The 13270-nt window shown below is 37.1% G+C and overlaps 1 protein-coding gene across 3 annotated transcripts in view; it reads right to left on the bottom strand.

Moving 5' to 3' along the window:
* Positions 1-13270, bottom strand: part of LOC127872975 (EF-hand calcium-binding domain-containing protein 11-like) — an 82484-nt gene that overhangs the window by 41515 nt on the left and 27699 nt on the right. For all 3 annotated transcript variants that reach the window (XM_052416499.1, XM_052416498.1, XM_052416500.1), the window contains exon 6: positions 2170-2322. In XM_052416499.1, coding sequence (XP_052272459.1) covers positions 2238-2322 — 85 coding nt within the window. In that variant the 3' untranslated portion in view covers positions 2170-2237. The remainder of the gene's footprint in view (positions 1-2169; positions 2323-13270) is intronic.

Genomic DNA, 13270 nt, shown 5'->3' with positions numbered 1-13270 from the left:
GCTTTTTCAAAGTCAATAACTAATTGTCTCTTTTCAATTATTCATTTTTTAAATTATTATTGGGTGTATATGGAATAAGTGACAACATGAAAAAAAGGCTTATAATGATTTCATGTGTCCAAAGCAAGGTCAAGTTTTAGTCTGTCAGTCAATACATTTACCTTAACAATAAAACCCAATTTGACATAGCAAGGATGCATATTTTAAGTCCTCAAAGGCTCAAAATTATTTTGCTTTGGGGGGGGCAAATTTTTGAGGGGCTTCGCCCCTCGGAACCCCCTACAAGGGTTCCACCCCTAAACCTCGCCGGGGCTTGCAGCCCCTGGACCCCGGCTGATTATCAGAATTGGGACTTCCGGTCCATTACAACCCCTGTGTTTAGACTGTGCCACACATATATTTCGATAGAAACACATTTTCTTAGATAAAGAATATGCACCAGTCAATTTAACTAAGCATCCTGTTTCATTGATTATTCAGCAGCTTTCTCGCATCAGACAAGAACGTTGATTTAATATGTATATGCATTGCCATGCCACAAGGCAGCGGTAGAAAAAGGAGGGCAACAACAGTAGCAGAGATATAATCCGAGCTGACTGTCGATCGGCCAGCAGGTAATGCTATTATCGATTATGACCAAATAGTCTGCTATTCCAAAATTGTTCCAATTTCTGAAGTTCAAACAACCACATGTTTGAACATGGCTTCAGGATGTGGTGGTCTTCGTTCCTCTTCTTTGGCTGGTTTGAACATGACTCGTTGCACAAGCGACAAAGTGTTTGCACATGTCCAAATCTAGATAAGAGAAAAAATTTGGAAAGGCCAAAATATTGATTAAGTCTTGTTGCTGAAAGGCTCCTCAGAGCTGCAGAAATTTTGTGCTGAGGGCACATTATGTCAGGGGCCAAACGGGGAAATTGTAACTAAACCCAAAGTGGACAACTCCCAGGTTCAAAATATCAATCAATGGACTGATGCATCTATTATCTTCATGGCTGTATACATAGTTCACCATAAAGATGAGGCCCCTAGTCTATTGAAATACATGTTCAACATTAGGGAGGCTGCCAACAAGCAAGTAGGATTTGCTTGGCGTGCTTATGACGTACAGTTTAGACTTTGACAGGAAGTCAGTCCAGCGACTTGGGCAGTGATCAATACAGATCTTTGGTTGCGTTGCTCCCTTTCAAGGGATAATCTGCCATCTTCCAGCGAAACTGCAAGGGGTAGGACTGGTAACTCTTACTCTTCTATTGATTTTAACAAGGGCTCATGAATGTGCTTGGACTGTTTGTAGGTTCGTCCACGTTTGTACAAATTGTGGGGCTAATCATCCAGCCTCATCCTGCTTCAAGAGTGCCGCATAGGCCCCCTAAAGCAGCCCAGCCTTTCGTTTTTCCAGTCCAGGCAGTGATTTTGCTTTACATTTTACAGCCTGTGCCATTTTGGATTGGGAAACAAAAGATGTGTTTGTCAGAAACACAATACCCCCTATTGCGCCGCTTTGAAGCCATATATTTGACCTTTGACCTTGAAGGATGACCTTTCACTCAAAATGTGTAGCTCCATGAGATACACATGCATGCCAAATATCAAGTTGCTATCTTCAATATTGCAAAAGTTGTGACCAAGGTTAAAGTTTTGGGACAGAATGACTGACAGACAGACAGGCCAAAAACAACATACCCCTTATCATTCGATTCTGGGGCATAAAAATATGAATTGAAAATTTTGATGCATAATGCCTCACTCATTGAGACATCATAAACAAAGTCCTATTGTGGGTCTATTTTAGGTAAGTTAAATCCTGTTGCTCTGAAACGAATATAATGCCAGTCGATCTGGTAAGACAGTGTTAACACCACAAACAAAACAAACACAAAGAAATTACCCCAAGAAACATGAACCAAACCATTTATCAAGAAATTTCATGATGATCCAATTAAAACTATTTGAGATAGTAAGCTGACACAATTCACCTATGATGCTGTCCACCCACCAACAGATGTTCCGAAATAAGACCAGTTGTTTACTGGAGCAGAAAAAAGATTTTCAACAATTTAGGACAATATTTTAAATAATAACTATTGGACAAATTTGCAGGTAAACCATCTTGACTTACCAAACGTGTAGGTACCAGAGGCAGAAGAAAATAAAAGATCTACTTACATCCTCACAGCGGTACGTATCTGTCCTCACTGAACTGTTCCCATGGTGAATTTGGTTGATAATGACAGTTATATGTGATCTTCCAAGCTGTACTTCATCAAAAATTGGAAGTCCTTAAAGCTCACTCTACCATCTCCGTCCTGGTCTATTTCCCTACATGGAATAGAATCATGCTGGCGTCATTGAGATGCGCTTCAGAGGAAAACATATTACCTCAAAAAAATATATTGTGTATACCATCCCAAAACATCTCCATCCATGATTTTTTCGTACTTATAAGGAGCTAAACAGACAAGAGGGCCTGAAAGGCCTAAAGTCGCTCACCTGAGATTCAAAGGCATGGACCTGTTCTGTGCAGCCAAAGACATCATACAATAAAATGTTCTTACCAACTTTCATGACTAGTGAACACCCTGGTAGCCACGTTTTTCAACAGACCAAAACCATTTTCATACACATCCAAGATATCATTTTAACAAATATTCTGACAAAGTTTCATGAAGATTCATGAAGCCATATAAGAAACAAGAGCACCGCCTTGCGGGTGCAGACCGGTCATCTATTTTCTTTTTAAAGGTGAAGGAACTCTTAATTTCACTCACAAAGGAGGGAGGGGTGGAGTGAAGAGGGGTGTATAGTGTGGGGGTGTGGACATTTATTACATTATCTTCCAAAAATGCGGGAAAAAATGCCAAAAAAAATGCAAAAAAAAAAATTCGTGGGTGGGGGAGGGGATTCTTGGGTGCGATGGTTGGACTGTATTTCAAAAATAAAATAATAAAAATAAATATTTGTGTTTTTTAACCGTTTCAAAAAAAATAATTGGGTGTGGTGGGTGTGTGTGAGGGTGTGGTGGTCATTTGTGAGATGATCTAAAAAATAAAAAAAAATTAGGGGGGGGGGGGAGCACGGGGGATGGTTTGGGTGGAGTCTATTGTGGTATGTCAGGTAAGAGTAGTTTTGTCAAAGTATCAATCAAATCTAATCATAAATAAAGAAGTTATGGCAATTTTAGCAAAATTTAATAATTTGACCTTGAGAGTCAAGGTCATTCAAAGGTCAAGGTAAAATTCAACTTGCCAGGTACAGTAACCTCATGTATTTGAAGTTTGAAAGCAATAGCCTTGATACTTAAGAAGTAAAGTGGATAGAAACACAAAATTTAACCATATATTCAAAGTTACTAAGTCAAAAAAAGGGCCATAATTCCGTAAAAATGACAACCAGAGTTATGCAACTTGTCCTTTTACTGTACCCTTATGATAGTTTGCGAGTGTTCCAAGTATGAAAGCAATATCTATGATACTTTAGGGGTAAAGTGGACCAAAACACAAAACTTAACAAAATTATCAATTTTCTTAGTATAAAGGGCCCATAATTCCGTCCAAATGCCAGTCAGAGTTACACAAGTTTGCCTGCACAGTCCCCTTATGATAGTTAATAAGTGTTGCAAGTATGAAAGCAATAGTTTTGATACTGTAGGAATAAAGTGGACCTAAACACAAAACTTAACCAAATTTTCAATTTTCTAAGTATAAAAAGGGCACATAATTCTGTCAAAATGCCAGTCAGAGTTACATAACTTTGCTTGCACAGTCCCCTTATGATAGTTAGTAAGTGTTGCAAGTATGAAAGCAATAGCTTTGATACTTAAGGAATAAAATGGACCTAAACACAAAATTTAACCAAAATTTTCAATTTTTTAAGTATAAAAAGGGCACATAATTCTGTCAAAACGCACGCCAGAGTTATCTAACTTTGCCTGCCCAGTCCCCTCATGATAGTAAGTAAGTGTACCAAGTTTGAATACAATAGCATTGATACTTTCTGAGAAAAGTGGACCTAAACGCAAAACTTAACCGGACGCCGACCCCAACGCCTAGGTGATGACAATAGCTCATAATTTATTTTCAAAAAATAGATGAGCTAAAAATGCGCTTCAGAGGAAAACATGTTACCTGACAAAAATATATTGTGTATACCATCCCAAAACATATCCATCCATGATTTTTTCGTACTTATAAGGAGCTAAACAGACAAGAGGGCCTGAAAGGCCCAAAGTCGCTCACCTGAGATTCAAAGGCATGGACCTGTTCTGTGCAGCCAAAGACATCATACAATAAAATGTTCTTACCAACTTTCATGACTAGTGAACACCCTGGTAGCCACGTTTTTCAACAGACCTAAACCATTTTTATACACATCCAAGATATCATTTAAACAAATATTCTGACAAAGTTTCATGAAGATTCATGAAGCCATATAAGAAACAAGAGCACCGCCTTGCGGGTGCAGACCGGTCATCTATTTTCTTTTTAAAGGTGAAGGGACTCTTAATTTCACTCACAAAGGAGGGAGGGGTGGAGTGAAGAGGGGTGTATAGTGTGGGGGTGTGGACATTTATTACATTATCTTCCAAAAATGCGGGAAAAAAAAGCCAAAAAAAATGCAAAAAAAAATTCGGGGGTGGGGGAGGGGATTCTTGGGTGCGATGGTTGGACTGTTTTTCAAAAAAAAAATAATAAAAATAAATATTTGTGTTTTTTAACCGTTTCAAAAAAAATAATTGGGGGTGGTGGGTGTGTGTGAGGGTGTGGTGGTCATTTGTGAGATGATCTAAAAAAAATAAAAATAAATTAGGGGGGGGGGAGGGAGGATTCCGGGGGGAAGGGGGGGGGGAGCACGGGGGATGGTTTGGGTGGAGTCTATTGTGGTATGTCAGGTAAGAGTAGTTTTGTCAAAGTATCAATCAAATCTAATCATAAATAAAGAAGTTATGGCAATTTTAGCAAAATTTAATAATTTGACCTTGAGAGTCAAGGTCATTCAAAGGTCAAGGTAAAATTCAACTTGCCAGGTACAGTAACCTCATGTATTTGAAGTTTGAAAGCAATAGCCTTGATACTTTAGAAGTAAAGTGGATAGAAACACAAAATTTAACCATATATTCAAAGTTACTAAGTCAAAAAAGGGCCATAATTCCGTAAAAATGACAACCAGAGTTATGCAACTTGTCCTTTTACTGTACCCTTATGATAGTTTGCGAGTTTTCCAAGTATGAAAGCAATATCTATGATACTTTAGGGGTAAAGTGGACCAAAACACAAAACTTAACAAAATTATCAATTTTCTAAGTATAAAGGGCCCATAATTCCGTCCAAATGCCAGTCAGATTTACATAAGTTTGCCTGCACAGTCCCCTTATGATAGTTAATAAGTGTTGCAAGTATGAAAGCAATAGTTTTGATACTGTAGGAATAAAGTGGACCTAAACACAAAACTTAACCAAATTTTCAATTTTCTAAGTATAAAAAGGGCACATAATTCTGTCAAAATGCCAGTCAGAGTTACATAACTTTGCTTGCACAGTCCCCTTATGATAGTTAGTAAGTGTTGCAAGTATGAAAGCAATAGCTTTGATACTTAAGGAATAAAATGGACCTAAACACAAAATTTAACCAAAATTTTCAATTTTTTAAGTATAAAAAGGGCACATAATACTGTCAAAATGCACGCCAGAGTTATCTAACTTTGCCTGCCCAGTCCCCTCATGATAGTAAGTAAGTGTACCAAGTTTGAATACAATAGCATTGATACTTTCTGAGAAAAGTGGACCTAAACGCAAAACTTAACCGGACGCCGACCCCAACGCCGAGGTGATGACAATAGCTCATAATTTTTTTTCAAAAAATAGATGAGCTAAAAATGCGCTTCAGAGGAAAACATGTTACCTCACAAAAATATATTGTGTATACCATCCCAAAACATATCCATCCATGATTTTTTCGTACTTATAAGGAGCTAAACAGACAAGAAGGCCTGAAAGGCCCAAAGTCGCTCACCTGAGATTCAAAGGCATGGACCTGTTCTGTGCAGCCAAAGACATCATACAATAAAATGTTCTTACCAACTTTCATGACTAGTGAACACCCTGGTAGCCACGTTTTTCAACAGACCCAAACCATTTTCATACACATCCAAGATATCATTTAAATAAATATTCTGACAAAGTTTCATGAAGATTCATGAAGCCATATAAGAGCACCGCCTTGCGGGTGCAAACCGGTCATCTATTTTCTTTTTAAAGGTGAAGGGACTCTTAATTTCACTCACAAAGGAGGGAGGGGTGGAGTGAAGAGGGGTGTATAGTGTGGGGGTGTGGACATTTATTACATTATCTTCCAAAAATGCGGGAAAAAAATGCAAAAATAAATGCAAAAAAAAAATTCGGGGGTGGGGGAGGGGATTCTTGGGTGCGATGGTTGGACTGTATTTCAAAAATAAAATAATAAAAATAAATATTTGTGTTTTTTAACCGTTTCAAAAAAAATAATTGGGGGTGGTGGGTGTGTGTGAGGGTGTGGTGGTCATTTGTGAGATGATCTAAAAAAAAAAAAAATTAGGGGGGGGGGGGGGGGGGGGGGGGGGGGGGGAGGGAGGATTCCGGGGGGGAGGGGGGGGGGGGAGCAAGGGGGATGGTTTGGGTGGAGTCTATTGTGGTATGTCAGGTAAGAGTAGTTTTGTCAAAGTATCAATCAAATCTAATCATAAATAAAGAAGTTATGGCAATTTTAGCAAAATTTAATAATTTGACCTTGAGAGTCAAGGTCATTCAAAGGTCAAGGTAAAATTCAACTTGCCAGGTACAGTAACCTCATGTATTTGAAGTTTGAAAGCAATAGCCTTGATACTTTAGAAGTAAGGTGGATAGAAACACAAAATTTAACCATATATTCAAAGTTACTAAGTCAAAAAAGGGCCATAATTCCGTAAAAATGACAACCAGAGTTATGCAACTTGTCCTTTTACTGTACCCTTATGATAGTTTGCGAGTGTTCCAAGTATGAAAGCAATATCTATGATACTTTAGGGGTAAAGTGGACAAAAACACAAAACTTAACAAAATTATCAATTTTCTTAGTATAAAGGGCCCATAATTCCGTCCAAATGCCAGTCAGAGTTACACAAGTTTGCCTGCACAGTCCCCTTATGATAGTTAATAAGTGTTGCAAGTATGAAAGCAATAGTTTTGATACTGTAGGAATAAAGTGGACCTAAACACAAAACTTAACCAAATTTTCAATTTTCTAAGTATAAAAAGGGCACATAATTCTGTCAAAATGCCAGTCAGAGTTACATAACTTTGCTTGCACAGTCCCCTTATGATAGTTAGTAAGTGTTGCAAGTATGAAAGCAATAGCTTTGATACTTAAGGAATAAAATGGACCTAAACACAAAATTTAACCAAAATTTTCAATTTTTTAAGTATAAAAAGGGCACATAATTCTGTCAAAATGCACGCCAGAGTTATCTAACTTTGCCTGCCCAGTCCCCTCATGATAGTAAGTAAGTGTACCAAGTTTAAATACAATAGCATTGATACTTTCTGAGAAAAGTGGACCTAAACGCAAAACTTAACCGGACGCCGACCCCAACGCCGAGGTGATGACAATAGCTCATAATTTTTTTTCAAAAAATAGATGAGCTAAAAATGCCAAGCCCCCTGGTGGCCATATTTTTAAAGCAACTGGAACCATTTTCGAACTTGTCCAAGGTATCATTGGGACAAATCTTCTTACAATTTTTTATGATGATCAGACAATAATTAATGCTTCTAGAGTTTTTACAAGGTTTAACTATAGCTTTATAAAGAAAAATGCCACACCCACTTGGCGGCCATGTTTTTCCACCAACCTGAACCATTTAGGAACTCATCCAAGATATCATTGGGACAAATCGTCTGCCCAAGTTTCATGATGATCAGACAATGAATGTGGCCTCTAGAGTGTTAATAAGGTTTTACTCAAGCAATATATAGCCACCAGGGTTTTTTTTACTAAGAAAGTGACGCCGATATTCGGCGTCTTCCCCTACCAGAATTTTTCCCTTCAAAATACAATTTCCCCTCTAAGAAGATCATTTTTCCCCAAAATATAATATTTTTCACTCAAAGATATTTTTGTTCCTTTGGGTCAGTCGACACTTATCCAATTTGTACCACGCTCTCGCTCTCTATCTCTCCTGACGAACACAAAAAACTCGGAACCCCAGTGATTCTAAATATAGCAATTAAATAAATACGTCATGGAAATTTTATCCGGGCAACTGACCGCAATAATCACCTGACTATTTCACTGGATTCCGGTCTTGCGCGAGTAGGGTATTTTGTCAATTAATTACCGGAAACCAGTCAAATTTTCATCCGGGTTATAAAAGAGCCTAGATGTAAATGTGAAAACAGAAAAGATGTCTCACAATTGGCGTTCATACACGAAAAAAACAAAACGTTCAGACCCAGCAAAAACTAAACCCATCAACGCATTTTTTAAGAATGATTTATCAAAAATTGTTCAAAGCCAGCAGGATTCGGAAGTAATCGACATCGAACATTGTGAAAGTGAAAGTAGACAATAGGCAGCTGTCGCACTTTCCCCTTCCAGTACTGTAGCAGATCTAGATAGTCTACCCATTAATAATGAAACTGAAATATCAAAATTGACATCGTCCTCGGCCCCAATACAGAAAAACAGTTGAAAACATTTCCCATAATTAGATCTACCCCTGCAACTTTATTTTCCAAGCCAGACGAAACGCAACCAAAACGTGAAAGGCGTTGTTTCAATTCTCAAGTATACGAATCCCGATACCCATGGCTATATCACAGTCAAACTAAACATGGATTTATGTGTAAATATTGCGAGATATTTGGATCAAGTAGTGACCCAAACATTTCCTATGTCACAACTGGTGCTGTATTTGGGGACAATCCCTCTAGGAGACTTGAAACTCACAATAATAGTGACAGAGACATGCTGCTGTAGATTAGTTACAGACATTGAAATAAACCATTTATATTTTTTCCCCAAATATGTCTCATTCGCGCTCTATTTTCCCCTTTTACCAAGCGTCCAGCATCTTCACCTTTTTCTAAAAAAAAAACCTGGCCACATTAGGAAAAATGCTCCGCCCCTTGGTGGCCATGTTCTTAAAACAACCTAAAATCATTTTCGAACTCATCCAAGATATCGTTGGGACAAATCTTCTAACCAAGTTTTATGAAGATCAGAAAATAAATGTGGCCTCTAGAGTGTTAACAAGGTTGTACTATAGCCATATAAGGAAAAATGCCCTGCCCCCTGGTGGCCTTGTTTTTCAACCATTTTTTAACTCGTCCAAGATATTATTGGGATGAATCTTCTGACCACATTTCATGAAGATCGGACAATAAACGTAGCCTCTAGAGTGTTTACAAGATTTTACTAAAGCCATATATAGCCATATTAGGAAATATGCCCTGCCCCTTGGTGGCCATGTTTTTCAAGCAAACGACACCATTTTTGAACTCATCCAAGATATCATTGAGACCAATCTTCTGACCAAATTTCATGAAGATTGGACAATAAATCAGGCCTTTAGAGTGTTAACAATGTTTTACTAAAGCCATATATAGCCGTATTAGGAAAAATGCCCCGCCCACTGGTGGCCATGTTTTTAAAACAACCAAAACCATTTTCGAACTCATCCAAGATATCATTGGGACAAATCTTCTGACCAAGTTTCATGAAGATCGGAAAATAAATGTGGCCTCTAGAGTGCAGGTTTTTTTTCCCACTTTTTGGGAAGATAGCCCATGGCTTTGGAATTGGGAATATTATTGGCATTTTCATGAAATTGGGAAAATAAATTCATTAGCCTTTTTTTCCACATGAAAAGTCCAATGATTAGGGAAATACTAAATTTGATATAACTCTTTATAATCATTTAAATTAAAAGAACAAAATCATAATTATAATACTTTGTTAGATGTAATTGAATTGAAATTGAGATAAAATACGCATTAGACTTCTTTCTAAAAAAAAAGAAAAAAAAATTTTTTTTTTTTTTTTTTTTTTTTTGGAAATTGGGAATTTTTTGCCACATTTTGGGAAAAAAGTATACTTTTTGGGATTGGGAACATAGCCGAATTTCGGCTATAAAATCGGGCCAAAAAAAACCCTGGAGTGTTAACAAGGTTTTACTATAGCCATAAGGAAAAATACCCCGCCCCCTGGCGGCTATGTTTTTCAACCAACTGGCATCATTTTCAAACTCATTTAAGATATTATTGGTATGAATCTATAAAACCCAAGTTTCATGAAGATGGAACAATAAATGTGGCCTCAAGAGTGTTAACAAGGTTTTACTATAGCCATATAAAGAAAAATGCCCCGCTCCTTGGCAGCCATGTTTTTCAAGCAAACGTAACCATTTTCGAACTCATCCAAGATATCATTGAGACCAAATTTCATGAAGATTGGACAAAAAATGTGGCCTCGATAGTGTTAACAAGGCAAATGTTGACGCCCCATGACGGACAAAAGGCGATCACAAAAGCTCACCATGAACACTAGGGCTCCCACGGGTCAAAAAATGTCTTAGGGTCGGGTCTGCGGGTCAAAATTTCAAAGTACGGGTAATTTCGGGTCGGGTCGGGTATTAAAAAAATCAATATTTTTTTTGGTAAACTACAATAAAACATTTATTTTCTTTAAGGTTAAACATATCAGATACATTTAAAAATAACCGCTGTGAAATAAAGACTAAATAACTTCACAAAAAAAGTATTCTTTATGTAGAATTACCACATTCTTTATAGTAAAACATGAATTTATTATAAACTGTGTCTGATAAAACCTCAATTATGGGATATATAAAGACATAGTTCAGCAAAATAAACTGCAAATGAGTTGAAATAAGGCCAAATAAAAAAATAGTCTTGGTTCAGGGAACATGGCCAGAAAAATGTAGGAGGGTAGGTAGGTTTTTCTTTTTTTTTTTTTTTTTTTTTTTTTTTTTACCAGTCGACTGATTTCAGGGTGAAAAAGGGTCAGTTAATGCACCCATGATTGTTTAAACACTGACCAAATGATTAACATTGCACATGTGGTATTTAGTCGTTGTATATTATTCAATATTCCTAGCTCTTTATGCACTTCTTCAGGGCTAGCGCTGGCCCAAAATTTCTTTGAGCCAACCATTTTTTGTTTGTCTGTCTGTAATAGTGTGACCTTCATATTCAAAAGTGAACAAGCCATCTTTATCAGTCTCTGGTGTTTGGGGTGTGACCTTCAGAATTTTTTTCATCATGAGACCTGACCTAGTCTCCGACAGGTGCTCAAGAGTCTGAATAGTGGCTGTCAAAAGGAGGGTAACCTCAGAATAGCACAAGTCTTTCTTCTGGTACATTTTTTTATAAAATGGCAATGGGTTTGAGCGCATCGCACAGGAAGTGAGCAGTGTACATAAATTTGAATGTTGCTATTGGTTTGTACAGGCTAAGGGCGTCACAGTACATTGATTTTGATTCATTATCAAAGCGAAGCCAATTGTTGTCAAGTTTCCATGACTCTTGGAATGCTCTAGTGTTTTGTGTTTTAATTTATTTTTTTTATGACTCTTTTTCGTCCAACGACGCTTTAAGGTTAAAGACGCCATGTTAGCGACTGTAGAGACAAAGTGGTTTATTCCATTTTTATAGTAGACTAGATGAATGACTCTTCCTATGTGTTAAAAATACGAAACTTTAATTACAATTAAACCGCGCGTGTTTTTCACATTTTCATTTGATTAAAATACGCTGCTGTCAGTTAGCATAGTGTGCGAGTAAAACAAACAAATTAATTAATTATCATCTTTTCATTTGATCGGAAATTGACAGAAAGTTGTAACATCATCGACATAGAACTAATTATTTAATTATCACTTTTAAATTCAGATCAATAGACAGCTTGGAAATAATTAAATTATTGTCACGCTTCTTTTCATTTTTAATCTTTAATAATACGACATTTGCGACCGGCCGCTATTTTGTTTGCAGACGACAATTTTAACTGTGTATTCAAAGTGCACAGTGTCTGCGCATGAATTACCGAATATTACTCCATAGCTCCACCCATTTTTACATTTCATTCAACAACGTTATTTCATGTGTAAGCGAGCTCAATGTTGATTAGCCAGCTAGCATGCGCACTTCAATAACAATAAGGTCAAGCAATGTCTCGTATACAGGTGCAGACCAGTTTTTGTTCACTGTTCAAATTGCGAACACTTTCATTGAAACAAAGAGAAAAATATAGAAAACCAATCCAGGTTTAAATGGTGGCTGTTTTCAATGAAATTTTACGAGATTTTAGCATTTTCGCCATCAGATTTTTTTCCATGGCCCAAAAAATCGTTAGGGTCGGGGGCAAAAAATAGGGTCGGTCGGGTTCCCTGAACCAAGACTATTTTTTTTTTTGGCCTAACCCTTTCAATAAAAAAAACACTACTATGATGTGCTTTCTCTATAAGAATGTAGGTGTATGTATTAGAATCAAAATGACAAACTAGAGCAAATAAAGTTATAAGAGATCATTGGAATAGAGGTCTATCTGATTTCGATATGTAGTATTCTTTTTTTTAAATAAGGCACACAAAATCAAAAGGCTAAAATGCACAATATAGACTGCCTTAAAATAAAATTCTTCATAACTTTGCTACAATAATTGAGAACAAATGTAACTTGATGTATCAAACTGTAAACAAGATCTTATCTGACCATATCAAGACTTAATTAAGACATATATAAGATGTAAGATGACTAGAAAACTGGTGAGGGTAAATACTTTCTTAATTAATTTAAACTAGAGCTTTGTCACAGACGTGACAAAAAACCCAACATGCCATATTGACACATAATATTTTGCATGTCGTCTTCACAAAAAAACAGCAGACACCATGCTCAATTTTTAAAACGCACTTAGTGACCCCTTGACCTAGTTTTTGACCCAGAAAAGCCTATGTTCTAACTTGGGCTTAAGATCATCTCCATAAAACTTCTGACGAAGTTTGGTGAAGATCGGATGTAAACTACTTGAATTAGAGAGCGGACACCATACTGAATGTTAAAAAACACACCAAGTGACCCCCTGACCTAGTTTTAGGCCAGGGGCCCCTGTTCAAACTTGTCCTAGAAATCATTTAGATAAAACTTGTGACCAAGTTTGGTGAGGATTGGATGAAAAGTACTTGAATTAGAGAGCGGACAACATGGCGAGGTTTAAAATGCACTAAATACCCCGTG

The sequence above is a fragment of the Dreissena polymorpha genome, chromosome 3 (assembly GCF_020536995.1).
Source record: "Dreissena polymorpha isolate Duluth1 chromosome 3, UMN_Dpol_1.0, whole genome shotgun sequence".
In the NCBI taxonomy this organism is placed as follows: Eukaryota; Metazoa; Mollusca; class Bivalvia; order Myida; family Dreissenidae; genus Dreissena; species Dreissena polymorpha.
Note: the sequence above shows the minus strand (reverse complement) of the source record. Positions and strands in the feature narration are given on the sequence as shown.